General features: G+C 48.4%; 1 protein-coding gene across 5 annotated transcripts in view; it reads right to left on the bottom strand.

Moving 5' to 3' along the window:
- LOC137355919 (REST corepressor 3-like) overlaps window positions 1-20,560 on the bottom strand; it is a 48,063-nt gene extending 27,503 nt beyond the window's left edge. For 3 of the 5 annotated variants that reach the window (XM_068021580.1, XM_068021576.1, XM_068021577.1), the window contains exons 1-6: window positions 20,518-20,560; window positions 19,718-19,786; window positions 6,655-6,867; window positions 6,456-6,512; window positions 4,957-5,037; window positions 2,773-2,825 (exon numbers count right to left, since the gene is read on the bottom strand). In XM_068021580.1, the coding sequence (XP_067877681.1) occupies window positions 2,773-2,825; window positions 4,957-5,037; window positions 6,456-6,512; window positions 6,655-6,867; window positions 19,718-19,786; window positions 20,518-20,536 (492 nt within the window). In that variant the 5' untranslated portion in view covers window positions 20,537-20,560. The other 2 variants (XM_068021578.1, XM_068021579.1) reach the window with 2 other exon arrangements.
- Window positions 20,561-26,206: the final 5,646 nt, after the last annotated feature.

The following is a 26,206-nucleotide window of genomic DNA, read 5'->3' as shown; positions in this document are numbered from 1 at the left end:
GTCTCCCCCACCCCCTCTAGATACCTCTAACCCTCGATTAGATTCCAGCCTGTAACTCACTCCCGGGTATCTGTTATTCTATATATAAACCTCCCGAACCCCTTGATTATATTCTAGCCTGTAACTCACTCCCGGGTATCTGTACCAGGAGTCCTCCCCCCGACCAGCAGACCCATTCACCCGCCTCCAGCATTCTCCCTGTACCTGGATCCCTCCCCCTGGCCTCTTACCCGCTCTTGATCTCTTCATTGAAAACTGTCGGCGAGACATTGTCATCTCAATTTCTCTGCCCCCCCCCCCTCACTCACTCTAACCTGTCCCCCTCTGAACTTGAGGCACTCTGTTCTCTCAGGTATAACCCCGACATGGTCATCAAACCTGCAGACAAGGGTGGTGCTTGTTGTATGGCGTACCGACCTCTACCTTGTACAGGCTCAACGCCAACTCTCAGACACTTCTTCCTACCTCCCTCTGGACCATGACCCCACCACCGAACATCAAGCTACTGTCCACAGGACTGTCAGTGACTTCATCGCCTCTGGAGATCTTCCCTCGACCGCTTCCAACCTCATAGCCCCGCAACCCCGGACAGCCCACTTCTACCTCCTTCCCAAAATCCACAAACGGGACTGTCCCGGCAGACCCATTGTTTCAGCCTGTTCCTGCCCCACTGAACTTATTTCTTCCTATCTTGACTCTATCTTTTCTCTGCTGGTCCAGTCTCTTCCCACCTACATCCGTGACTCTTCTGATGCCCTACGTCATTTTGACAATTTCCAGTTTCCTGGCCCCAGCCGCCTCCTCTTCACTATGGACGTCCAATCTCTCTACATCTCCATCCCCCACCAGGACGGTTTGAGGGCTCTCCGCTTCTTCCTGGAACAGAGGCCCAACCAGTCCCCATCCACCACCACCCTCCTCCGCCTGGCTGAACTTGTTCTCACATTGAACAACTTCTCCTTCAACTCCACTCACTTCCTTCAAGTAAAAGGTGTTGCTATGGGTACCCGCATTGGTCCTAGTTATGCCTGTCGTTTTGTGGGATATGTCGAGAATTCTTTGTTCCAGTCCTACTCAGGGCCCCCTCCCCCAACTCTTTTTCCACTACATTGATGACTGTATCGGTGCCGTTTCCTACTCCCGCCCCAAACTGGAAAACTTTATCAACTTTGTTTCCAATTTCCACCCTTCTCTCACCTTTACATGGTCCATCTCTGACACTTCCCTTCCTCGACTTCTGTCTCCATCTCTGGGGATAGGTTGTCTACGAATATCCATTATAAGCCCACCGACTCCCACAGCTACCTCGACTACACTTCTTTACACCCTGCCTCCTGTAAGGACTCCATTCCATTCTCCCAGTTTCTCCGTCTCCGACGCATCTGCTCTGATGATGCTACCTTCCATGACAGCGCTTCTGATATGTCTTCCTTTTTCCTCTACCGAGGAACCACTGTTGCTGACAGGGCCCTCAACCGTGTCCGGCCCATTTCCCGCACCTCTACCCCCACCCCTTCCCCTCCCTCCCAGAACCGTGACAGGGTTCCCCTTGTCCTCACTTTCCACCCCATCAGCCTCCATATCCAAAGGATCATCCTCCGCCATTTCCGCCACCTCCAGCGTGATGCCACTACCAAACGCATCTTCCCCTCCCTTCCCCGTCAGCATTCCAAAGGGATCGTTCCCTCCGTGACACCCTGGTCCACTCCTCCATTACCCCCACCACCTCGTCCCCTTCCCATGGCACCTTCCCCTGCAATCACAGGAGATGCAATACCTGCCCATTTACCTCCTCTCTCCTCACTATCCCAGGCCCCAAACACTCCTTTCAGGTGAAGCAGCGATTTACTTGTACTTCTTTCAATATAGTATACTGTATTCGCTGCTCACAATGTGGTCTCCCCTACACTGGCGAGACCAAATGCAGACTGGGTGACCGCTTTGCGGAACACCTCCGCTCAGTACGCAAGCATGACCCTGAGCTTCCGGTTGCTTGCCATTTCAACACTCCCCCCTGCTCTCATGCTCACATCTCTATCCTGGGATTGCTGCAGTGTTCCAGTGAACATCAACGCAAGCTCGAGGAACAGCATCTCATTTACCGATTAGGCACACTACAGCCTGCCGGACTGAACACTTGAGTTCAATCATTTCAGAGCATGACGGGCCCCCCGTTTTACCTTATTTTTTTACATTTTTTGTATGTTTATTTCATTTCATCTTAGTTTGTTCAGTTTGTTTACCCACTTTTTTTTTTCATGTTTGTACTTGCTGCTGTTCAATCTTCAGTCCGTTAACACCCTATCTGTACTAACGCTTTGTCTTTCAACACACCATTAACATATTGTTTGCCTTTGCTCCATGACCTTTTGGTCAGCTATGTGGCCTTGTCCAATTTACACCTTCTCCTTTGTTATCTCTTGCCCCACCCCCGCTTTACTTGCTTATAACCTTTGACATTTCTAATATTTGCCAGTTCCGAAGAAGGGTCACTGACCTGAAACGTTAACTCTGCTTCTCTCTCCACAGATGCTGCCAGACCTGCTGAGTATTTCCAGCATTTCTTGTTTTTATTTCAGATTTCCAGCATTCGCAGTATTTTGCTTTTATTCCCGGGTATCTGTTATTCTATATATAAACCCACCGAACCCCTTGATTAGATTCCAGCCTGTAACTCACTCCCGGGTATCCGTTATTCTATATATAAACCCCCCGAATCCCTCGATTAGACCTGCAACTCACGCCTGGGAACTACCAAATTCTTCGACATACCTGTTCTATGTTGTACCCATGCTTCTCTTTGGCCATGGCGATATACTCATCGACTGAAAGAGAGACGCAGGATTAGAAAAGTGCATCAGTTTGGGAGCGTTCCTTAAAAACTTGGACAGCACCATCATTGAAAATGAAAACTCTCGAATGGAAAGATTCAGGCCTTGGTAGAGGGTGCAGACATTTATTAGAAAGATACCAGCAAAATCATTGAATATTAGCCAGGATCTTGGTTCTCTGCTTAGTCGATCTATTGGCTCGCTCTCCCCATCTCCACAATCAGCCCTTCCTTTCCACGACTGGCCTATCTATTGGTTCCCTCCCCCTTTTAGGCTTTTGCCCCTCAAACCTTAATAAAATGCTTGTTCGTTAGTCTTCACTTCTGTAGAAAGGTACAACACCCATAATGTCAATAACCAAGCTGAGGTTATTCATTACTAATTTATCTCAGATTCCGGCAAACTAGATTTTGTACGATGTAGGTGTAGTGATCAGGGAGGGGGATTGTGATATACTTGATCAAGTTAGCATTGAAAAGGAGGAAGCATTAGCTGTATTAGTGGGCTTAAAGGTGGATAAATCCCCAGCCCAGATGAGATGTATCCCAGGCTGTTATGTGAGGCAAGGGAGGAGACAGCAGGGGCTCCATCACAAATTTTCAAATCCTCTCTGGCCATAGGAGAGGTACGAAAGGACTGGAGAACAGCGAATGTGGTACCATTATTCAAGAAGGGTAGCAGGGATAAACCAGGTAATTACAGGCCTGTGAGTCTAACATCAGTGGCAGGAAAATTATTGGAAAAAATTCTGAGAGACAGCATGAATCTCCACCTGGAGAGGCAGGGATTAATCAGGGATAGTCAGCATGGCTTTGTCAGGGGGAGATCATGTCTAACAAATTTGATTGAATTTTTTGAGGAGGTGACTAGATGTGTAGATGAGGGTAAAGCAGTTGATGTAGTCTACATGGACTTCAGTAAGGCTTTTGATAAGGTCCCACATGGCAGATTGGTTAAGAAGGTAAGAGTCCATGGGATCCAGGGTAATTTGGCAAATTGGATCCAAAATTGGCTTCGTGGAAGGAGGCAGAGGGTGATGGTCGAGGGTTGTTTTTGCAATTGGAAGCCTGTGACCAGTGGGGTACCGCAGGGATTGGTGCTGGGACCCTTACTGTTTGTAGTGTACATTAATAATTTAGATGCGAATATAGGAGGTATGATCAGTAAGTTTGCAGACGACACGAAAATTGGTGGTGTCGTAAATAGTGAGGAGGAAAGCCTTAGATTACAGGACGATATAGATGGGCTGGTAAGATGGGCGGAGCAGTGGCAGATGGAGTTTAATCCGGAGAAGTGTGAGGTGATGCACTTTGGGAGGACTAACAAGGCAAGGGAATATACAAGGCAAGGGAATATACAACTATAGGACCCTAGGAAGTACAGAAAGTCAGAGGGACCTTGGGGTGCTTGTCTATAGATCACTGAAGGCAGCAGCACAGGTAGATAAGGTGGTTAGGAAGGCATATGGGATACTTAACTTTATTAGCCGAGCCACAGAATATAAGAGCAGGGAGGTTATGTTAGAGCTGTATAAAACACTAGTTAGGCCACAGCTGGAGTACTGTGTACAGTTCTGGTCACCACACTGTAGGAAGGATGTGATTGCACTGCAGAGGAGATTCACCAGGATGTTGCCTGGGCTGGAGCACTTCAGTTATGAAGAGAGACTGGATAGGCTGGGGTTGTTTTCCTTGGAGCGGAGAAGGCTGAGGGGGGACCTGATTGAGGTATGCAAAATTATGAGCGGCATTGACAGGATAGAAAGGAAGAAACTTTTTCCCTTAGCAGAGGGGTCAATATCTAGGGGGCATATACTTAAGGTAAGGGGCAGGAGGTTTAGAGGGGAGTTGAGGAAAAAAATTTTCACCCAGAGGGTGGTTGGAATCTGAAACACACTGCCTGAAGGGGTGGTAGAGGCAAGAACCCTCAACATTTAAGAAGTATTTAGATGAGCACTTGAAACGCCATAGCATACAAGGCTACGGACCAAGTGTGGAAAAATGGGATTAGAATAGATAGGTGCTTGATAGTCGGCACAGGTGCGTTGGGCTGAAGGGCCCGTTTCTGTGCTGTAAAACTCTATGACACTAATATTGAAACCAAGATTCTCACAAACAAAACTTACGTTTTGCATCCGAAATGTTGTGGTTGGGAGACCAAACCAACATGCCCTTTGTATCCTTCTCACTGAAACGGGCAGCACTGTCTAAACAAAGAAAACAGAAACAAAAGCTCAATTGTGAATCAGAAAATTTCTCACAAAGGGGAAACTCATTTACACATGGCGAATCACAATTGAGATGGTCGGGGAAGATAGAAAGCTTGTCTGTGCTGTGAGCTGTGCCTTGAGAATTCTGTGTTAGAGTTTTCCATATCAGTTTATTCACTTTTGTGTCGTTAGACTAATGAGATTTCTGTAACGACAGCATTGCTTCCCTTTAAGTATCTGACACTTTTTAAAAAGAATTTTTGGTGGATTCCCAGGGCAGAGGGTCAGCCATCTCAACATCTGCAAGATGCAAACTTGCAACTCGTAGGATTGAACTGGAGTCAGTCCAGGCTGGCTGCAATTCTCTCCTGTGCAGGATTTGCTCTTAGGAACAGGAGGAGCCCATTCAGCTCCTCTGGCCTGTTCCGTCGTTCAATTAAATCATAGTCTACTCACCTTGTTTTGGTAACTCTTAACACTACAAAAATCTATCAACCTCCACTTTAAAATTTCCAAATGACTCCCAGCATCAACAGCTTTTTGGGGGAAAGAGAGTTCCAGATTTCCACTCTCTTTTGTGTGAAGAAGTGCTTCCTGACATTATCCCTGAACAGCCTTGCTCTAATATTAAGACTCTGCTCCCTTGTTCTGGACTCCCTGCACCAGAGGAAATAGTTTCCATCAACCCGATCAACTCCTTTAAGCATCTTGATTAGATCACCCCTTAATCTTCTATACTTGAGGGAATACAAATCTAGTCTATACAAACTATCCTCATAATTTAACCCAATGCTCCCAGTAAGCTGTGTGGCCGTGCAACAACCCAAAAGTTCCCATGCAGTCCGTGAAAAAGTCATTCCCCCTTAAGTTACCGTGCTCAACTGCGCAAAAAGTTCAAAGGGGCCAGATACTTCAATAAATCACCCAGGCACTCGAAAAAAAATGAAGAGGGAATGTTGATTTAACCCCGTTAGCCCCCGGTATCATTCTGGCCAATATATCCTTACTGAGATACGAACTGAACTCCAGATGCGATCTAACCTGAGCTTTATATAAATGTAAATTTCTACCCCTTTGTATTCCGGTTCTCCAGGTAAACACCAATGTTCCATTAGCTTTTTTAAAATTATTTTCCTACCTGCCCAGTTACAACCAGTGGAGGCAGATTCTTCCCGATTCACGTCTGCGACAATCATCTGGCCCTGACAAGCTTACACCAGAGGGTCAACAACAACCAGATAAACAGGAAAGGGCCTCAGGACAGCACATAATGTCTTTTGAACCTGTCGCAGTTTAGTGTCTGTTGTCACTCCTTCATTGCAGCTCTTGCATCATACAAGCTTCTCACTAAAGCATGGCTCGCACACACCTCAAGATCAAGGCAATCACGGCAGTTTACAGATGGAAATCATTACCTGGGTGACACTCTGGAACAACAGCTTGGTAATCAGACCCGACCCGGATCATACTGTCTAAAAGGGAGTATAAACAAGACATAAAATTACTGGAATAGTTATCCATCTCAAAGATGCTAGTAAATATGAAAGTTGCCGGCGGGGGTGAGGGAGGTAGGTGCGGTTTGTGGAAGGTGAAGGTAAAGAGGTAGATACTCACCATGCAGGCTGTGCTGGTCCCGTTTTTTCCACTCGATGGAAACGACAGACATGGTTCCGTGTGAGCGCTCCTCATCACTGCTTTCCTCCTCCGAGTGGCGCAGGTGTTGGCTCCCATTGTTGCTGCCATTGTTAATGCTCTTCATCCTGGTTCCACGGGACAAGATTCCCGTCGAACTAGACTTCTCCATCATTACTGGCATTGCTGTGGGAGCTGAGGAAGGAAACAGGGATAGAATATGTGAATCTGGAATATGACTTCCCATTGGATTGGGGGAGGAAGGCAAGGGGACACAAGTTCAAAGTGGAGCACCTCAACAGCAAGAGTAGCAGCACATAGTGGGGGGGCTTTACTTGGCATCCAAAGCCAGCCATGACCTGAGCAAAAGGCAAAGTGTTCTCTTTCCCAGCACCAAAATCCCTCAAAGAACACAGGCACACCAAAAATAATGTTTACAAAATGCTGGTTGCCATCTCCTACAATAAAATTAAAGAAAGTCATTTTGATCTCCACATCAGTATAGCAGACTGGAACAGTACACAGGCTGATTAAAAAGCACAAGGAATGGAGGACAAGGGAGAAAATACCACTTCCTTGTAAACGATATTTTCACTGGTGCCTGCTCACCAAAGCTCTCTCCATACTGCCCTAATAACATACCTCAGTTCCCCAACACCAGAAGAGAACTCCCTACTGTACCAATAACAACTGCTACCACCCACCCCACCCCACCAACAATCTTTGCAGCCTTCCCAGCAAGATTAACTGTTTACTTGCCATCTATGTGACTCTTGCTCACTGGGAACTGGACTGAGACAGATTCAGACCAAAATTCACTACATGTCAAACCCATGTGGTTGGGCAGCACAGTGGCGCAGTGGTTAGCACTGCAGCCTCACAGCTCCAGCAACCCAGGTTCAATTCTGGGTACTGCCTGTGTGGAGTTTGCAAGTGCTCCGTGACCGCGTGGGTTTTCGCCGGGTGCTCCGGTTTCCTCCCACAGCCAAAGACTTGCAGGTTGATAGGTAAATTGGCCATTATAAATTGCCCCTAGTATAGGTAGGCGGTAGGGGAATTGAGGGAAGGTGGGGATGTGAGAGGGTAATGGGATTAATGTAGGATTAGTATAAATGGGTGGTTGATGGTCGGCACAGACTCGGTAGGTCGAAGGGCCTGTTTCAGTGCTGTATCTCTAAATAAATAAAATATAGACAGCAGACAGATCATTCCTTATGGCTGGACCGGATTCAAACTTTGATCAGAGCACTGAAACGTCAGTGGCTTATCCACTGTACCATCCGGCTCCCAACACAAACAAAAGGGACTTGACCCAACTGTGGCTCAGTGGGTAGCACTCTCACCTGAGTCAGAAGGTCATGGGTTTAAGTCCTGCTCCAGAGATGTCAGCTCATAATCCAGGCCAACACTCCTGGGGCCGTATTGAGGGGGCGCCGTGCTGTCGGAAAGGGCCACACCGAGGGGCGCCGTGCTGTTGGAGGGGGCTGCACTGAGGGGCGCTGCACTGTTGGAGGGCGCTGCGCTGTCGGAGGCTGTACTGAGGAAGTGTTGCACTGTTGGAGGTGCTGTCCTTCAGATGATACATTAAACCAAGGCCCTGCCTGTGCTCTCCGGTGGACGTAAAAGATCCAACGACACTATTTTCAAGAGCAGTGGAATTCTCCTGGGCAAACATTTATCCCTCAATCAGTAAAAACAGATGATCTGATCAATTATCTAAGTGGTGTTTGAGGGACCTTTCAGTGCGCAAATTGGCTGTTCACTTCCCACATTACAACGTAGACTACACTTCAAAAGTACTTAAATGGCTGTAAAGCGCTTTGGGACATCCTGAGGTTGTGAAAGACACTATAAAACTGCAAGTCTTCCTTTACTTCCAGCTTTGATTATATCTGGGGCTCCCCCCCCACTAATCCCCCATGGATGAGCGAGTACGGTAGTGAACCATACACAGCAGATAAATCCCAGGTTTATCATCCAGCCAGTGGAGATGGCAGCTGAAATACCAGACATTAGATACGGATAGTGCTCACTACGATGCCTCCACAGTTGAATAGTCCACCACCTGGGAAAAGTATCAAAGTGCAGCAGTGGAATTGTGGGCCTGTGAGACACCCTCTCTGCAGACAGGAAGGAAATAAACTAGACTAAAAGAGGTTCATTTGTTACAAAAGAAAGGAAGTTGATCCCTGCAACTCAAAGATAAACTGGCCCTCACAACACCATTGATATAATGCAGGCTTTAATGCAATAAATACCCAGGGAACAATACAAAGCAACAAAAACTGTTCCAGGAGCAGAAGCTCAGGCTACAACCCGGTTAACTGAGACATCAGCTTTTAACTGCTTTGCTGTGTTCAGTTTGCTCGGCCTGCTGCTGAAAAATCTCTGAATCTGTGGCCCTCCTGAAGACCCTGTCTCCTTTCCTGAGAGTATGAAGGATGGCCCCAAGCGGAGGGGGGCAGTTCCGAGCTTTTTCCCCTTATGCAGAGCTACTGAATAAAGTCTACAGCACAGAAACAGGCCATTCGGCCCATCCACTCCATGATGGGGTTTCTCCTCCACACGAGCCTCCTTCCACCCCCTCTCCATCTCAACCTATCAGCAAATCCTTCTATCCCTTTCTCCCTCGTGTTTATCCAGCTTCTCCTTAAATACTATTCACCTCAACCACTCCCTGTGGTAGCGAGATCCACATTCTCCCCACTCTCTGGGTAAAGAAGTTTCTCCTGAATTCCCCATTGGATTTATTACTGTCTTATATTGATGGCCCCTAGTTCTGGTCTCCCCCACAAGTGGAAACATCTCTATGTCGACCCTATCGAACCCATTCACAATTTTAAAGACCTCTATCAGGTTGTGAACCAAAAGCTTAGTAACCTTCACCCATCATAAAACTGTGGAACTCCTCAGCATTCCTAACACCACAGACGTCTCAGAAATTCAAGCTTGCCATCTGTAATATCTGTTAGATCTGCTCTTGGCAGCGCGCGGCACTAACAGCCTTGTCTCTTTGCTTCGGCATTTTAATGCTATCAAGCATTTTCCCCATTCGTTCGAAAGTTAGGAACCTCAGCTAGTGCAAGGCCTCGAGTCACCGCCAGTCAAAGGCGGAGGGCTTTTGCATCAATACTGGAACAGCCCAGGCGGTTTCCAATAGCAACGAATGCCCGAAATCACAGAAGCACATGCTCGCCACATGTAACTAAACACATGCCCGTTACTGCCCATCAACCAAGCCTGTGTGCTTAGTTCAGAGAGGCAGTGGCATTGTCAATAGCAGTTCTGCTATCGACAATATATTACTAACGGCAGTTTTGAAACCCAAGCCTGAAAAACTCCCAGGCAATAACCCAACCCTGAACCCCGTACCCAAACCATGGCGCCCGAGCCTGAACCCCGAACCTCTGCACTGACCAGACCGCCCCTCTCACACATCATCTTTCGACAAAGTCCCACATAAGAGATTAGCATCTAAAATTAAAGCGTATGGGATTGGGGGAGTGTATTGCGATGGATAGAAAATTGGTTGGCGGACAGGAAACAAAGAGTAGGGATAAATGGGTCTTTTTCCGAATGGCAGGCAGTGACTAGTGGGGTACTGCAGGGACCAGTGCTAGGACCCCAGCTATTCACAATATATATTAATGATTTAGATGAGGGAACTAAATGTAATATCTCCAAATTTGCAGATGACACAAAACTGGGTGGGAGGGTGAGTTGTGAGGAGGATACAGAGAGGCTTCAGGGTGATTTGGACAAGTTGAGTGAGTGGGCTAATGCATGGCAAATGCAGTATAATGTGGATAAATGTGAGGTTATCCACTTTGGTAGCAAAAGCAGGAAGGCAGATTATTATCTGAACGGCTATAAACTGAGAGAGGGGAATATGCAGCGAGACCTGGGTGTTCTCGTACATCAGTCGCTGAAGGCAAGCATGCAGAGCAACAGGCGGTAAAAAAAGGCAAATGTTATGCTGGCCTTCATAGCGAGAGGATTCGAGTACAGGAGCAGGGATGTCTTGCTGCAACTATACAGGGCCTTGGTGAGGCCACACCTGGAATACTGTGCACAGTTTTGGTCTCCTTATCTGAGGAAGGATGTTCTTGCTATAGAGGGAGTGCAGCGAAGGTTTACCAGACTGATTCCTGGGATGACGGGGCTGAAGTATGAGATTGAGTCGGTTAGGATTATATTCGCTGGAGTTCAGAAGTGTGAGGGGGGATCTCATAGAAACCTATAAAATTCTAACAGGACTTGAGAGGGTAGATACAGGAAGGATGTTCCCAATGGTGGGGGAGTCCAGAACGAGGGGTCATAGTCTAAGGATACAGGGTAAACCTTTCAGGACTGAGATGAGGAGAAATTTCTTCACCCAGAGTGGTGAGCCTGTGGAATTCGCTACCACAGAAAGCAGTTGAGGCCAAAACATTGTATGTTTTCAAGAAGGAGTTAGATATAGCTCTTGGGTCTAAAGGGGATCAAAGGGTATGGGGCGAAAGCAGGAACACTGTCAACAGGTACCTCACCCATTTTGCATCTGTGCGCTAGTGAATGCCGGCACGTTCTTTGGGCCTGGCAAGGCAGGGAGGTGGGTGGGGGTGGGGAAGACATCACAAGCTAACTTGATCCTGGCCTCACACATACATCTTTCAGCAGTGACATAGGATTATGGGAAATAGGAGGAGTAGGTCATTCGGCCTGTCGAGCCTGCTCCGCCATTCAAACAGATCATGGCTGATCATCTACCTCTACATCATTTTCCACCACTATCCACATATCCCTTGATGTTGTTTGTATTCAGAAATCTATCGACTTTTGTCTTGAACAATGGTTGAGCTTCCCACAGCCCTCTGGGGTAAAGAATTCCACACATTCACCACTGCGTAAAGAAATTATTCATCTCAGTCTTAAATGGCCTGCTCCTTATTCTGAGACTGTGTCCCCTGGTTCTAGTCTCACCAGCCACCTATGAAACTATATCCCAAGCCAGAGGAAACATCCTATCCACATCTACCCTGTCTCACCCTGTAAGTTTCAATGAGATCACCTCTCATTCTTCAAAACTCTAGAGAATACAGGCCCCGCTTTTGCAATCTCTCCTCTTAAGAAAATACCGCCATCCCAGGGATTAGTCTAGTGAACCTCCGTTGCACTCCCTCCATGGCAAGTATATCCTTCCTTAGATAAGGAGACCAAAACAGTACACAATACTCCAGGTGTGGTCTCACCAAGGCTCTATACAATTGAAGCAATACATCTTTACTCCTGTACTCAAGTCCCCTCGCAATGAAGACCAACATACCATTTGCTTTCTCAACTGCTTGCTGTACCTGCATACTAGCTTTTAGTGACTAATGAACAAGGACACCCAGGTCACTTTGGACATCAACATTTTCCAATCTCTCACCATTTAAGAAATACTCTGCCTTTGTTTTTTCTACCAAAGTGGATAACTTCACACTTCTACTCATTATATTCCATCTGCCATGTTCCTGCCCATTCACTTAGCCTGTCCAAGTCCCCTTGAAGCCTCCTTCCATCCTCCTCACAACTTACATTCTCCCCTAGTTTTGTGTCATCCGCAAATTTGGAAATATTATAATTGGTCCCCATATCCAGATTATGCATATAGATTGTGAACAGCTGTGGCCCCAGCCCTGATCCTTGTAGTACCCCACTAGTAACAGCCTGCCATCCTGAGAATGACCCATTTATTCCTACTCTCTATTTTCTGTCTGTTAACCAATTCTCAGTCCATACCAGTATATTACCCCCAATCCCATGTGCTCTAACTTTGTTTGTTTGTTTAGCTCCTGTGTAGGACCTTATCAAAAACCTTCTGAAAATCCAAATACACTACATCCACTGGTTCTCCTTTATCAATGCTCCAAGTGGCAACCTCCAAAAACTCCAACAAGTTTGTCAAACATAATTTCCCTTTCACAAATCCATGTTGACTCTGCCCAATCATATCATTATTTTCCAGCCAGTTATCTCATCCTTTATAATAGATTCTAACATTTTCCCTAGTACTGTCGTCAAACTAACAGGTCTGCAGTTCTCCATTTTCCCCCTCGCTCCCTTCTTAAATACTGGAGTTACATTTTCTACTTTCCAGCCTGCAGGAGCCCTTCCAGAATATATAGAATTTTGAAAGATAACCACCAGTCCATCCATAGCCACCTCCATCATGGGATGTAGCTCATCTGGTCCAGGGCATTTATCAACTTTCAATCCAATTAATTTTTCGAGTACTCTCTCTTTATTGATATTAATTACTTTCAGTTCCTCATTTTTACAAGTCCCTTGGTTCCCTAGTATTTGTGGGAGATACTCTATATCTTCCTCTGTGAAGACAGACACAGGAGTCACTGGGTAGCCACCAGGAGGGGGAACATTGGCCAATTTCTCCCTCTCCCCAATGTAGGGGTGTTGCAAATCATCTTTACCTTGCATAGAACGAAGATAAATCGACTGTCTGCTAAACTGTGAGGAATTATAGAGGAGCCAAGAGATTTACGAGTCTATGTACACAAATCGTTAAAAGCCAATAGCTTGGTACAAAAGCAATGAAAAAAGCTAATGGAATACTGGTCTTTATCTCAAGAGTGCTGGATTACAATGGGGTGCAAGTCATGTTTCAGTTGTATACGAGCCTTGGTTAAACCCCCATCTGAACAACTGCATTCAGTTCTGGGCACCAAACCTCAGAAAGGATATACTGACCTTGGAGGGAGATTCACCAGAATGACACAAAGACTTTGAGGGTTAAATCATGAGGACATGTTTTATAAACCAGACTTGAATTTCCTTTGAGTTCGTAAGAGTTCGGGGTGATCTGATTGAGGTGTTTAAAGGATTAAATAGGGTAGATAGAGACGCACTATTTCCTCTGGTGGGGAAATTGAGAACAAGAAAACATAATTTTAAATTAATTTAATTTTAGAATCACTGCCAGGCCGTTCAGGAATGAAATCCAAATACACTTTTTCACATAAAAGGAGTGGAATTCTGGACCGCTCTGCCCCAAAAGGCTGTGGATGCTGAGATTGAAAGATTTTTGTTGGGTAAGGGCAAGGAAGGATATGGAATAAAGGTGGATAGATGGAGTTATGATACAGACCAGCCACAAGTTAACTGAATGGTGGAACAGGCTCGAGGGGCTGAATGGCCTCCTCCTGTCCCAGTGAATGGCTCAGCCAGGCTATAGGACAGGGAGAAAGCTCGAATCACTTTAAAACTTGCTATTAGAAAAACAAGTTGATTGAAAGGAGCCTCATAATGCAGAAACCATCCAACCGGATAGCTACTTCACACATTGCCACACAAACACAAGAGCAACAGCAGAATACGCAACCGTCTACCAGTAACACCGATAATACCCCTTTGTTCCAACCACTTACTGGTCGTGCATCTCCTCACCTTTGCCTGACTGTGGTCCTCAACCAAATATATTTATCAAATCCAGAAGCGTCCCAGGTCATGCACAGTTTCACACGAAACAGCTTCACTGAGGAGCCAGCTAGTCATTCCACCTCGCAGAGTGCGCCGAACAACGCTGACACCACAGCCACCCCCACCCCAAACCCAACCATGAGCTGTCTCAACTTTCTGCTCAGCACGCGCACATCCCTACAAGCCAACAAACACCCCCCCCCCACATTTCCCAGGCTTACTGAACAAAAATAAGAGATACATATGCCAGGGAAAAGTCACTGTCCATACCCAAAAGAGCTGCCAGTACCTGATGTCTGCCTTTTAAATTAAAACACTCCGTCAGGTCACAGCTCTGTATCAGGCAACCGAACAACCATTTTTAACGCCTGAGCACAGACAGTAAGGCCATTCAGCCACAGAAGCATCACAGCTGAGCTGAATCCTGCCTGCAGCTAAAACTCACGCACTTGTGAGGGGAGGCCAGAAATCTGAAGCAGAAACACTGGCTGGTTTCCCCTTTCTCCTCCCGATTCCTGTCATTATCCCAACTCGGCAGAGCCCGAGAATCAAGCTCAGGCCCTTTCCCAGACTGCGTGGATCAGCCAGCGAGCTTGTAGGGCTGCCACAGGGGGTGTAGGGCTGCCACAGGGGGTGGAGGGCTGCCTGCACTAACCGAACGGAGCTCAGGAATGAACCTGAGCAGCCCTGAGCTCCCAATCCCTCTTACCCTCTCTTATCACCCATCCCACTCTCACCTTTTACACATCCTCCAATCATCTTTCGCCTATATTTAACCCTTAAAACCACCCCTCTCAGGCATTCTCTACTCCTCTGCTTACTCCCCTCATTCTTACCTCCCCCTCCCCCCATCCCTTTCTTTTTTTCCTCCCAGGCCCTCTCCCCTCCTCCACCCCTTTCCTCTCTGCACCCCTCCCCATCCACTCTCTCCTCCTCCACTCCCTATCCCTCCTCTCATCCCCCTCCCACTCTCTCCTCCACACTCCACTTCCTCTCCCTCCTCCTTTCGCCCCCCCAACCACCCCTCAACACTCCACTTCCTCTCTCTCCTCCCTTCTCTATACCCTGCACTTGCTTTCATCCTCTTCCTCCATCCTTACCTTTTCAGTTCTCTCTTTTCACCTCAAACAAGCCTTCCCCGAAATCCCATCCCCAAACACCACCTCTTCTCCTCCACCCTTTACAACCCCACACCCACCCCCCCCTGATCTCTCCTCCCCTTCTCTACACTACGCCCACCCTCAATGCTCTCCACTCCATCCCCCCACTCATCCACTACCCCTCCCCCACCCCTGCTCCCCCCCCCCGCTCCCCCATCCACTCCACAAACCCCCCCAATCCACTACCCCTCCCCCCTCATGCACCCCATCCCCTCCCTCATCACCCCCCCATCCACCTCCCATCCCCTCCCTCATCACCCCCCCATCCACCTCCCATCCCCTCCCTCATCACCCCCCCATCCCCCCCCTCATGCACCCCATCCCCTCCCTCATCACCCCCCCATCCACCTCCCATCCCCTCCCTCATCACCCCCCCATCCCCCCCCCTCATGCACCCCATCCCCTCCCCCCATCCACCTCCCATCCCCTCCCTCATCACCCCCCCATCCACCTCCCATCCCCTCCCTCATGCACCCCATCCCCTCCCTCATCACCCCCCCATCCCCTCCCTCAGCCCCCCTCATGCACCCCATCCCCTCCCTCATCACCCCCCCCCCATCCCTCCCTCATCACCCCCCCCCCCATCCACTCTTTCTTCCTTTCCTCCTAGGCCCTCTCCCCTCACCTTCCCACCTCCTCCTTCTGCACCCCTCCTCCACCCCCTCTCTCCCTCCACTCCACTCCACTCCCTCCTCCTCGGACGGACGAACCTGAAAGGAACCGCCGCTCCAGCGCTCGGCGCCCGCCCGGCTCCTCCAGCTCCGCCGCTGCCTCAATGCGCGCTTGTTTATCCCTCTCAGCCCCCGGCGGCTGCTTTTCTTTCTTTATTTCTTTTTCCTTTTTGCAAATGAATGAATGCAGTGGGCACTTTATTTTGCAATCGGTGCCGGTGTTTTTGCCGTGGTGTGCGGCTCTGCTCTGCCTCTTCCCCGGTCTTGGGAGCTTGCTGCCCGCTCGCTCGCGGCTCCGGGGCTCGCGCACAATGAGCCAGCCTGGGGAAAGTAGTGCCGGCCGCGCCGCCTCACCGCCCTCGAACAACACCGCCCCCCCACAAGAAAACCCTTTCACTGTCAGCTTCATAGTCACACCCCTCCCCCCCCACCCACCCAGAAATACAACTAGACCCCCTTCCCGGGCGGGGGCTTCTGCAGGTTTGTTTTCAGCCCTGCGGTTGCTGCAGGAAGGACTAATTGCGGCGGAGGAAGCCAGGAAGCTGACTGGGTGTGCGGCGGCCTGGTGCGGGGACAATGGGGAGGATCTGGGGGTGGATTAAAGGCAGGGTTAGGTCCAGACCGGGCAGGGTTAGGTCCAGTCCGGGCAGGGTTAGGTCCAGACCGGGCAGGGTTAGGTCCAGTCCGGGCAGGGTTAGGTCCAGACCGGGCAGGGTTAGGTCCAGTCCGGGCAGGGTTAGGTCCAGTCCGGGCAGGGTTAGGTCCAGACCGGGCAGGGTTAGGTCCAGTCCGGGCAGGGTTAGGTCCAGTCCGGGCAGGGTTAGGTCCAGTCCGGGCAGGGTTAGGTCCAGACCGGGCAGGGTTAGGTCCAGTCCGGGCAGGGTTAGGTCCAGACCGGGCAGGGTTAGGTCCAGTCCGGGCAGGGTTAGGTCCAGACCGGGCAGGGTTAGGTCCAGACCGGGCAGGGTTAGGTCCAGTCCGGGCAGGGTTAGGTCCAGTCCGGGCAGGGTTAGGTCCAGTCCGGGCAGGGTTAGGTCCAGTCCGGGCAGGGTTAGGTCCAGTCCGGGCAGGGTTAGGTCCAGACCGGGCAGGGTTAGGTCCAGTCCGGGCAGGGTTAGGTCCAGTCCGGGCAGGGTTAGGTCCAGTCCGGGCAGGGTTAGGTCCAGTCCGGGCAGGGTTAGGTCCAGTCCGGGCAGGGTTAGGTCCAGACCGGGCAGGGTTAGGTCCAGACCGGGCAGGGTTAGGTCCAGACCGGGCAGGGTTAGGGAATCCAATCCAACCCAACCATACAAGTTTAATACCAGTTGTTCCTGGGGTCATTGGGGAGGTGAGGAGGGGAAGACCCCTGTCCCTGGGTCATTGGGGGGGGGGAAAGACTCCTGTCCCTGGGGACTTTGGGGAGGGGGGGGTGGTGTTGGGAGTCCTTTCTTGTTAAGGCAGAGGGAATGGGGATTAGGGAGGTGTCATCCCTGGGGATTTTTCGGGGGGGGGAATGGAGAAAATGGGGATCAGACAGAGAGTCCTGTCTGGGGAATGGGGAGGTGGTAGTGGAGAAATTGGGGGGGGGGGGGGAGAGGGTGCTGTCCCAATGCTTCCATTGATGGCTGATGGTGGGGGTGCTGTAGAGGCTGAGAGGGTTCTGGGTCTACTATTGGGAACCCTTGGCTGGAGAGCTTAAAATAATAAACCAGGGTTCCCACTGGCAGCTGGGAAGCTCGTCGTTTGGGTGAGGCTGATATCAGACTCAACTGTGATGCTGTCCACAGGTGAATAGGCTGCTGACAATTGCCGTCTAGCCTCACATGGTAGTGGGCAGTGGGATTGGACAGTTCTGGCTGGCCGGATGAACTCAGATGATCTGTCCCCTGGGGATTATATCAACTTACTGCCTGCGTCTGTAACAATCTCTCCCGCTCCGGAAGAGTCTTCATTCAGTATCTGGAATCCAGGACAACAGTTAACGAGGCATGTCCCCTGGGATCTTCCCATTCCTGGGGAGTTGATGATCAAGGTCCAGGCTCAATCCCAACAGGAATCAAAGGGAATGTTGTCCTCAGGAGCCCCCTAGTGGCTGTTTTAATTTTAATTCTGCTTTCAGTGGTTTTAAATCTCCTCCTCTTCTGAAGAGATTGGCTCTCTGCCAGGGGGCCAGCTGAGCTCCTGATGCCTTATCAACCATGGGGGGCGTCACAGCCCAGTTCATGTCACACTCATTTGGCAGAGGGAAGGGGGAAGTCACTAGATAGGGATCAGCAGCAGATACACCTCTCCAACCAATCCAGGGACACTGAGGTAATGCCCCCACACTGCCCCAAGGGAGATCAAAGAGTCCAGCAGAGACTGGGGTACCGAGCCTGGCATGTACTGGCTGAGAGACCAGCAGCTTTGGCGGAGGCAGATCAAGCCAAGGGAGGCATGCTGGATGCAAAACGACGGACAGGAGTAATCCAGCTGATCCATTGAACCTCCCAAACCACCATGCATGCTGTCAAGATTCCTTAAGCACCAGGATTTACAGCCTTCCCTTGTCCCCATGAAATCTAGCAGAGGTAGAGAAGACATCTTAGAGGGAGGGGAGAGGGGGTGGTGCAGAGTGAGCTGCTCAGTTCCCAGCTTGCTCTGTTCCATTAGGTCTCAGTAGGAGGGGAGGGTGGAGACAGTGAACTAGGATTCACTCCGAAGCTCACCCTGCCATGATTCCTGCCGTGAAGTCTGTGTCCGCTACTGTCCTATTTTTAAAGCTACATGTCACAAAAGGTTTTTAAAAACTCCCTTGTAAATAGAACTGGAGCAAAGGAATTTACAGGGGGAGCAGAAAGTGAGACTATTTTTAAAATCCCATATCTCAGGAACTCTGATCATTTGATTGTGTGTGTGTGTGTGTGTGTGTGTGTGTGTGTGTGTGGGAGGGAGGGATTTGGGATGCTGGAATTTGGTGTCGGGATCAGGATGGTGATGAGATTCCCTGCCCCCCACCCACACGCACACAGACAAACTAAAGAGGCAGCAGAAGGTCTTTTGTCTGGAGACTTGACAAAGAGCCGCTGCAGACAGCCTGCCCACGTAGGCCACTGAGTCAGCTGGTCTCCCTTAAAGGGACAGGCCACCTCAATGCAGGAGGCCAATCAGGGATTTCCCCCACCCACCCCCCACACTCCACTTTTGCAAAGCCGCCATGTGGTGTGGGGCTGAGCCACCAGATTCAGGGTAACCTGATTCGAATTCCTCCCCCCTACCCACCACAATCTCTGCCAGGTTAGTTAAACCAAGGCAGGTAAATGGATTTAAGATACAGATCAGCTGTGATCCGATTAACAGAACAGGCTCAAGGGACTGCATAGCTTCCTCCTGTTCCTGTGTCAGCCAAGGTAGCCTCAGTACTGATAGGCCAGCACAATCAGCTGGGGTTCCCAGTGATTACTGTGCAATTAACTGCAGCCCCTCCGCCCATCACTGCGAGGGTCTCGTGGGAACAGAACATTAAATTCGCTCTCTGTCCAAACGAATAAGCTGCATTTTTTAAATAATATTCAACCACTTTCTATCAATTGGAATAAAGGAAGGGTTTGCAACAGTTCCCAAATACTCTCTGTACACCTGAAGGCAAGGGAGGTGGCCTAGTCTGTACAAGGGGAGGATCAGGCTGCACCGCGATGCTTCCCACAGGTAAATAGCTACTAACACTCATGACCTAGCCTCATGCCAGAGCAACTCGACAACAAAAATGGTTTAAATATCGATGAGGATCTCACTCACCTGCCAACGTTGTGCGTTTCGTCAGCCAGTGATCCTTGTGACTTCGGGCTCCAATGGGAACAGGAGAGCCTGTAGATAAGCATAGATTAATTTAACCCTTTGTGGAATCCAGTGGCCTGCATCAAACTGATCAAACAGCTCAACAAGCATCTGCCTTTATTCTCTCAATTCTGTTCGAATTCACATTACAAATCAAATTTTAGTGGCTGTCAGTATCCGTCTCCCTTCACCCACCCAAACTCGTAGCACCCCCAGTTCCTCAGACAGTGTGTCTGGATCCCAGGCCTCTCATTATGATAAAAGGTGGAAATTAAACAGCAATAGCTGGAAATAATGCAGAAGTTGGATAACAATTTGCATTTTCATAGCACCTTTAATGTAGTAAAATGTCAGAAGTCGCGTCACGGGACTGTTATCAGACAAAAACTGATAACGAGCCATGTAAGGAGATATTAGGACAGGTGACCAAAAGCTTGCTACAAGATGTAGGTTTTAAGGCGTAACTTAAAGGGGGGGGGGGGGGGGTGGAGGGAGAGAGAGAGAGTCAGAGAGGTTGAGGGAGGGATTCCAGAGTTGCGCTGTATGTGGTGTTGCAGTGCCTCCATGGTGGGAGGGTGTAATTACAGCGTGACACGTTTACATATACAGTTCCATTATAAATGTGGTCATAGGAATTTAAAATGGGAAAATTCACACAAAGGGAGGAGGGACGCAAAATATTGTGTATTATTGGTAGATGGCTAATATCAATAAAAAGATAGATAAATGATACTGTTGGGGTGTTTTAGCATTATGCTTACCATCTTTTGGTACGTTCATTTTTGGTGTCCTGTGATCTTTCTTAATCTGTTGGAGCAAATTAAACAAAACTGATTTATACAATTGACATTTATACACTTTCATATCAAGATTTCGCAAAGCACTTTCCATACAACAAATGACTTCTAGAGTGTAGTCACCCTTGCTATAACACAACAGCTAGTTTATGCACAAGGTCCCACAAATAGATAATGAAACAAACGGCTAATTAATCCTAATATCTGAATGGCGATAGATTGGGAAAGGCGAGGCGCAGCGAGACCTGGGTGTCCTTGTGCACCAGTCACTGAAAGTAAGCATGCAGGTGCAGCAGGCCTTCATAGCAAGAGGATTTGAGTACTGGAGCAAGGATGTCTTGATGCAATTATACAAGGCCTTGGTGAGACCACATCTGGAATATTGTGTGCAGTTTTGGTCTCCTTATCTGAGGAAGGATGTTCTTGCTATGGAGGGAGTGCAGTGAAGGTTCACCAGACTGATTGCTGGGATGGCAGTATGAAGAGAGATGGGGTCGACTAGGCTTGTATTCGCTAGAGTTTAGAAGGATGAGATGGATCTCAGAAAACTACAAAATTCTAACAGGACTGGACAGATTAGATGCAGGAAGGATATTCCCGATGGCGGGGAAGTCCAGGGCCAGGGGGTCATAGTCTAAGGATAAGGGGTAAGCCACTTAGGACTGAGGTGAGGTGAGATTTGTTCACCCAGAGTGGTGAATCTGTGGAATTCTCTACCAGGAAAAGCAGTTGAGGCCAAATCATGAAATATATTCAAGAAAGAATTAGATATAGTTCTTAGGGCTAATGGGATCAAGGGATACGGGGAGAAAGTGAGTTTGGATGATCAGCCATGATCGTATTGAATGGCCTACTCCTGCCCCTATTTTTTTTCTATGCTTGAGAGAGAGAGAGAGAGAGAGAGAGGAGCGTTGACCAGGACAATGCCCCTACTCTTCTTTGAACAGCTTCTGGAGATTTTTCACATCCTGTTTAACATCTCATCTCAAACTACACCTCATTCTGTAGTCAGTGAGGCTGGAACTCATCAGCCACTGGCTTAGAAGGAGACTGTACCAACAGAGCCAAGCTGACAAATCACTATCTCCTCCCAAGAATATCCTTAATTTTACCCCTCGAAGCTGTTGAGCTTCTTTTCCTTTCTTACTGTCATTTTAAATTATCTATCTGCTCCTCCATTTTTGGAACCTGTTTGTTTAGTTTGCACTTATTTTTCAGGATAAAGAACAAAAGTGCTCGTGTTTCCTCCTATTTCTTATGTAGTTAATATAATTTTTTTTAAAAGGGTCCCATTTTTATTCAATGAAGGTGATCGTAGATCCCATTACTACCATCTATTGAAGCCAATTGATCGTGACATTGAAGAGGGGTTCTAGATTAAAAACCTGAATATTGAGGGATGGGATTAGAGGGGAGAGCTTTGACACAGAGCTGAAACTAGTAGAGGCACCATGGGTCAAATGACCTCCTTCTGTGACGAGATCTCTTCTATATCCTTCAGCAACACAAGAAATAGGAGAAGTAGACCATATGGCCCATCGAGCCTGCTCCACCATTCAATACGATCATGGCTGATCTTGGATTTCAATTCCACTTTCCTGTCTCTCCCCATATCCCTTGATTCCCTATCTGTCCCAGCCTTAAATGTATTCAACGATGCAGCATCCACAACACTCGGGGGTAGAGAATTCCAAAGATTCACAACCCTTTGAGTGAAATTATTTCTCCTCATCTCAGTTCTGAATGATTGGTCCTTTATCCTGAGACTGTGCACCCGTGCTTTAGAGTCCCTGACCAGTGGAAACAATTTCAGTATCTACCCTATCCAGCCCCTTTAGAATCTTATACATTTCAATGAGATCACCTCTCATTCTTCTAAACTCCAGAGCATACAGGCCCAATTTACTCAGCCTATCATATGACAACCTCTTCATCCCAGGGACCAATTTAGTTAATTTCCACTGTACTGCATCCAGTGCAAGTATATCCTTCCTTAAATATAGAGACCAAAACTGCACACAGTGTTCCAGATGCAGTCTCACCAAAGCCCTGTACAATTTTAGTAAGACTTCTTTATTCCCATACTCCAATCGCCTTGTAATAAAGGCCAACATGCCTATTTCCCAGTAAAATTTCTTTCAGAATGTAAAAGTTAAGGATAAGCAAATGCCATAAACCCTATAGATGCTTGCTCCTCTAGTGATAACTCTCACAGTACTGCATCCATTGTATCTTAGCTCAACCTGCACTCCTCTGGCGTTAGTTTATATTTCAGCTGATATTGAATGTTAACCAGTAATTAAGTTGTGCTTACTAGTTCCTGCTTTCTTAATTGCCAATAAGAACCAGGTTTGGAAGCAAACCATTCCTTCAATGACTGGGTCAGAAGCAATTAGTGTCATTTCAGTCTTGCCCAAAGCTTCCAGTTGTTGCCCCATACTTGCAGGCATCGTCACTGGTTCTCTTTCCCATCTTTCTCCACCTCTCTCCCCGCCTCCCAATGCCCTTCAAAACATTCAAGGTCACCCCACCACCCTGCCCCCGGAGATCTTCTTGGCTTCTGGCTCCAACTGGAGTTGGAAGAGAGACCAGAGCATTGCTGGGTTTGTGGTGCAGACTAACAGAGGGAGGGTGATGTGCAGCCGAGCAACAAAATCAATAAGGCAGCCAAAAATGAAATTAACAGCGCTGGGAGATTTCAATTATCCACTTAGAAGGCAGCAAAACAGGAGTCCAGCACAAGGAATGGGAGGTCTCTGGAGGCATTTACAGAGAGAATCAACATTTGCGTCATAACACCTTGCACCTTCACAGTGCTGTGATGAGGCGATAGTGTGCAGGCGGGAAAGAGAGAGCCAGATGGAGATAACCCAGGAAGAATGGAACACTTTAAAAATATACCTTGCATATCCACGTGTCAAGATTTAATGTGCAGAAACCACAATTGTTCGATGGGAACTTAATTCAGCAACAAGCACTTGATATTTTAGGGGTAATGTTGTTCAGAAAGAGAGATAGGTCTAGATGTAAGGAGATGGCGATTTTCATGGTGTTTCCCCAGCACTGGCCTGGGGAAATAAGCACCTGTTGAATATTTTAAATCACCAGTACTGAGGAAACTCTTCCAGCGACAAAATGCTTGTGATCCTGGCTATTGCTGGAAGCCAGGTTAAAGTGCTTTTAGTGGCTTTTGATACTGCATTGGGAGGAGGGGTTGGGTGGGTGGGGGTGCTGCTGTCAGCAGGTGGTCTGATTTTGAGAGCTCCAAAGTGGGGAGGCAGTGATGTAGTGGTATTGTCACTGGACTAGTAACCCAGAGACCCAGGGTATTGCTCTGGAGACATGGGTTCAAATCCCACCACAGCAGAACAAAAGGTGGAATTTGAATTAATTAATTAATCTAGAATTAAAAAGCTAGTCTAATGATGGCCATGAAACCATTGGCGATTATTGTAAAATCCTATCTGGCACACTAATGTCCTTTAGGGAAGGAAATCTGCTGTCCTTACCTGGTCTGGCCTACATGTGACTCCAGACCCACAGCAATGTGCTTGACTCTTACATGCCCTCTGAAATGGCCTAGCAAGCCACTCAGTTGTATCTAAACACTACAAAGCCAATAAAAAAGAATGAAACCGGACGGACCACCCGGCATCGACCTAGGCACTGGAAACAACAACGGCAAACCCAGCCCTGTCGACCCTGCAAAGTCCTCCTTACTAACATCTGGGGGCTTGTGCCAAAGTTGAGAGAGCTGTCCCACAGACTAGTCAAGCAACAGCCTAAAATAGTCATACTTACGGAATCATACCCTACAGACAATGTCCCTGACAGTGCCATCACCATCCCTGGGGTATGTCCTGTCCCACAAGCAGGACAGACCCGGCAGAGGTGGCGGCACAGTGGTATACAGTCGGGAGGGAGTTGCGCTGGGAGTCCTCAACATCGACTCCGGACCCCAGGGAGTCTCATGGCATCAGGTCAAACATGGAGAATGAAAACTCCTGCTGATTACCACCTACCGCCCCTCCCTCAGCTGATGATTCAGTACTCCTCCATGTTGAACAGCACTTGGAAGAAGCACTGAGGGTGGCAAAAGCACAGAATGTACTCTGGGTGGGGGACTTCAATGTCCATCACCAAGAGTGGCTCGGTAGCACCACTACTGACTGAGCTGGCTTAGTCCTAAAGGACATAGCTGCTAGACTGGGTCTGCGGCAGGTGGTGAGGGAACCAACAAGAGGGAAAAACATACTTGACCTTGTCCTCACCAATCTGCCTGCCGCAGATGCATCTGTCCATGACAATATTAGTAGGAATGACCACCGCACGGTCCTTGTGGAGACGAAGTCCCGCCTTCACATTGAGGATACCCTCCATTGTGTTGTGTGGCACTACCACCATGCTAAATGGGATATATTTCGAACAGACCTAGCAATGCAAAACTGCGCATCCATGAGACGCTGTGGGCCATCAGCAGCAGCAGAATTGTACTCAACCACAATCTGTAACCTCATGGCCCAGCATATCCCCCACACTGCAATTGCCATCAAGCTAGGAGACCAACCCTGGTTCAATGAAGAGTGCAGGAGGGCATGCCAGGAGCAGCATCAGGCAGACCCCAAAATGAGGTGTCAACCTGGTGAAGCTACAATACAGGACTATCCACATGCCAAACTGCGTAAGCAGCATGTGATAGACAGAGCTAAGCGATCCCATAACCAATGGATCAGATCTAAGCTCTGCAGTCCTGCCACATCCAGCCGTGAATGGTGGTGGACAATTAAACAACTAACTGGAGGAGGTGGCTCCACAAATATCCCCATCCTCAATGATGGGGGAGCCCAGCACATCAGTGCAAAAGATAAGGCTGAAGCATTTGCGACAATCTTCAGCCTGAAGTGCCGAGTTGATGATCCATCTCAGCCTCCTCCTGAAGTCCCCAGCATCACAGATGAGAGACTTCAGCCAATTCGATTCACTCCGCGTGATATCAAGAAACGATTGAAGGCACCGGATACTGCTAAAGCTATGGGCCCTGACAATATTCCGGCAATAGTACTGAAGACCTGTGCTCCAGAACTTGCCATACCCCTAGCCAAGCTGTTCCAATACAGCTACAACACTGGCATCTACCCTGCAATGTGGAAAATTGCCCAGGTATGTGCTGTACACAAAAAGCAGGACAAGTCCAACCCGGCCAATTACCTCCCCATCAGTCTACTCTCAATCATCAGTAAAGTGATGGAAGGTGTCATCAACAGTGCCATCAAGCAGCATTTGCTTAGCAATAACCTGATCAGTGACGCTCAGTTTGGGTTCCGCCAGGGTCACTCAGCTCCTGACCTCATTAAAGCCTTGGTTCAAACATGGACAAAAGAGCTGAACTCAAGAGGTGAGGTGAGAGTGACTGCCCTCAGACATCAAGGCAGCATTTGACCGAGTATGGCATCAAGGAGCCCTCACAAAACTGAAGTCAATGGGAATCAGGGGGAAAACTCTCCGCTGGCTGGAGTCATACCTAGCGCAAAGGAAGATGGTTGTGGTTGTTGGAGGTCAATCATCTGAGCTCCAGGACATCACTGCAGGAGTTCCTCAGGGTAGTGTCTGAGGCCCAACCATCTTCAGCTGCTTCATCAATGACCTTCCTTCA

This window comes from Heterodontus francisci, chromosome 44 (genome assembly GCF_036365525.1).
Source record: "Heterodontus francisci isolate sHetFra1 chromosome 44, sHetFra1.hap1, whole genome shotgun sequence".
Classification (NCBI taxonomy): Eukaryota; Metazoa; Chordata; class Chondrichthyes; order Heterodontiformes; family Heterodontidae; genus Heterodontus; species Heterodontus francisci.
This window is presented reverse-complemented; position numbering and strand designations above follow the sequence as displayed.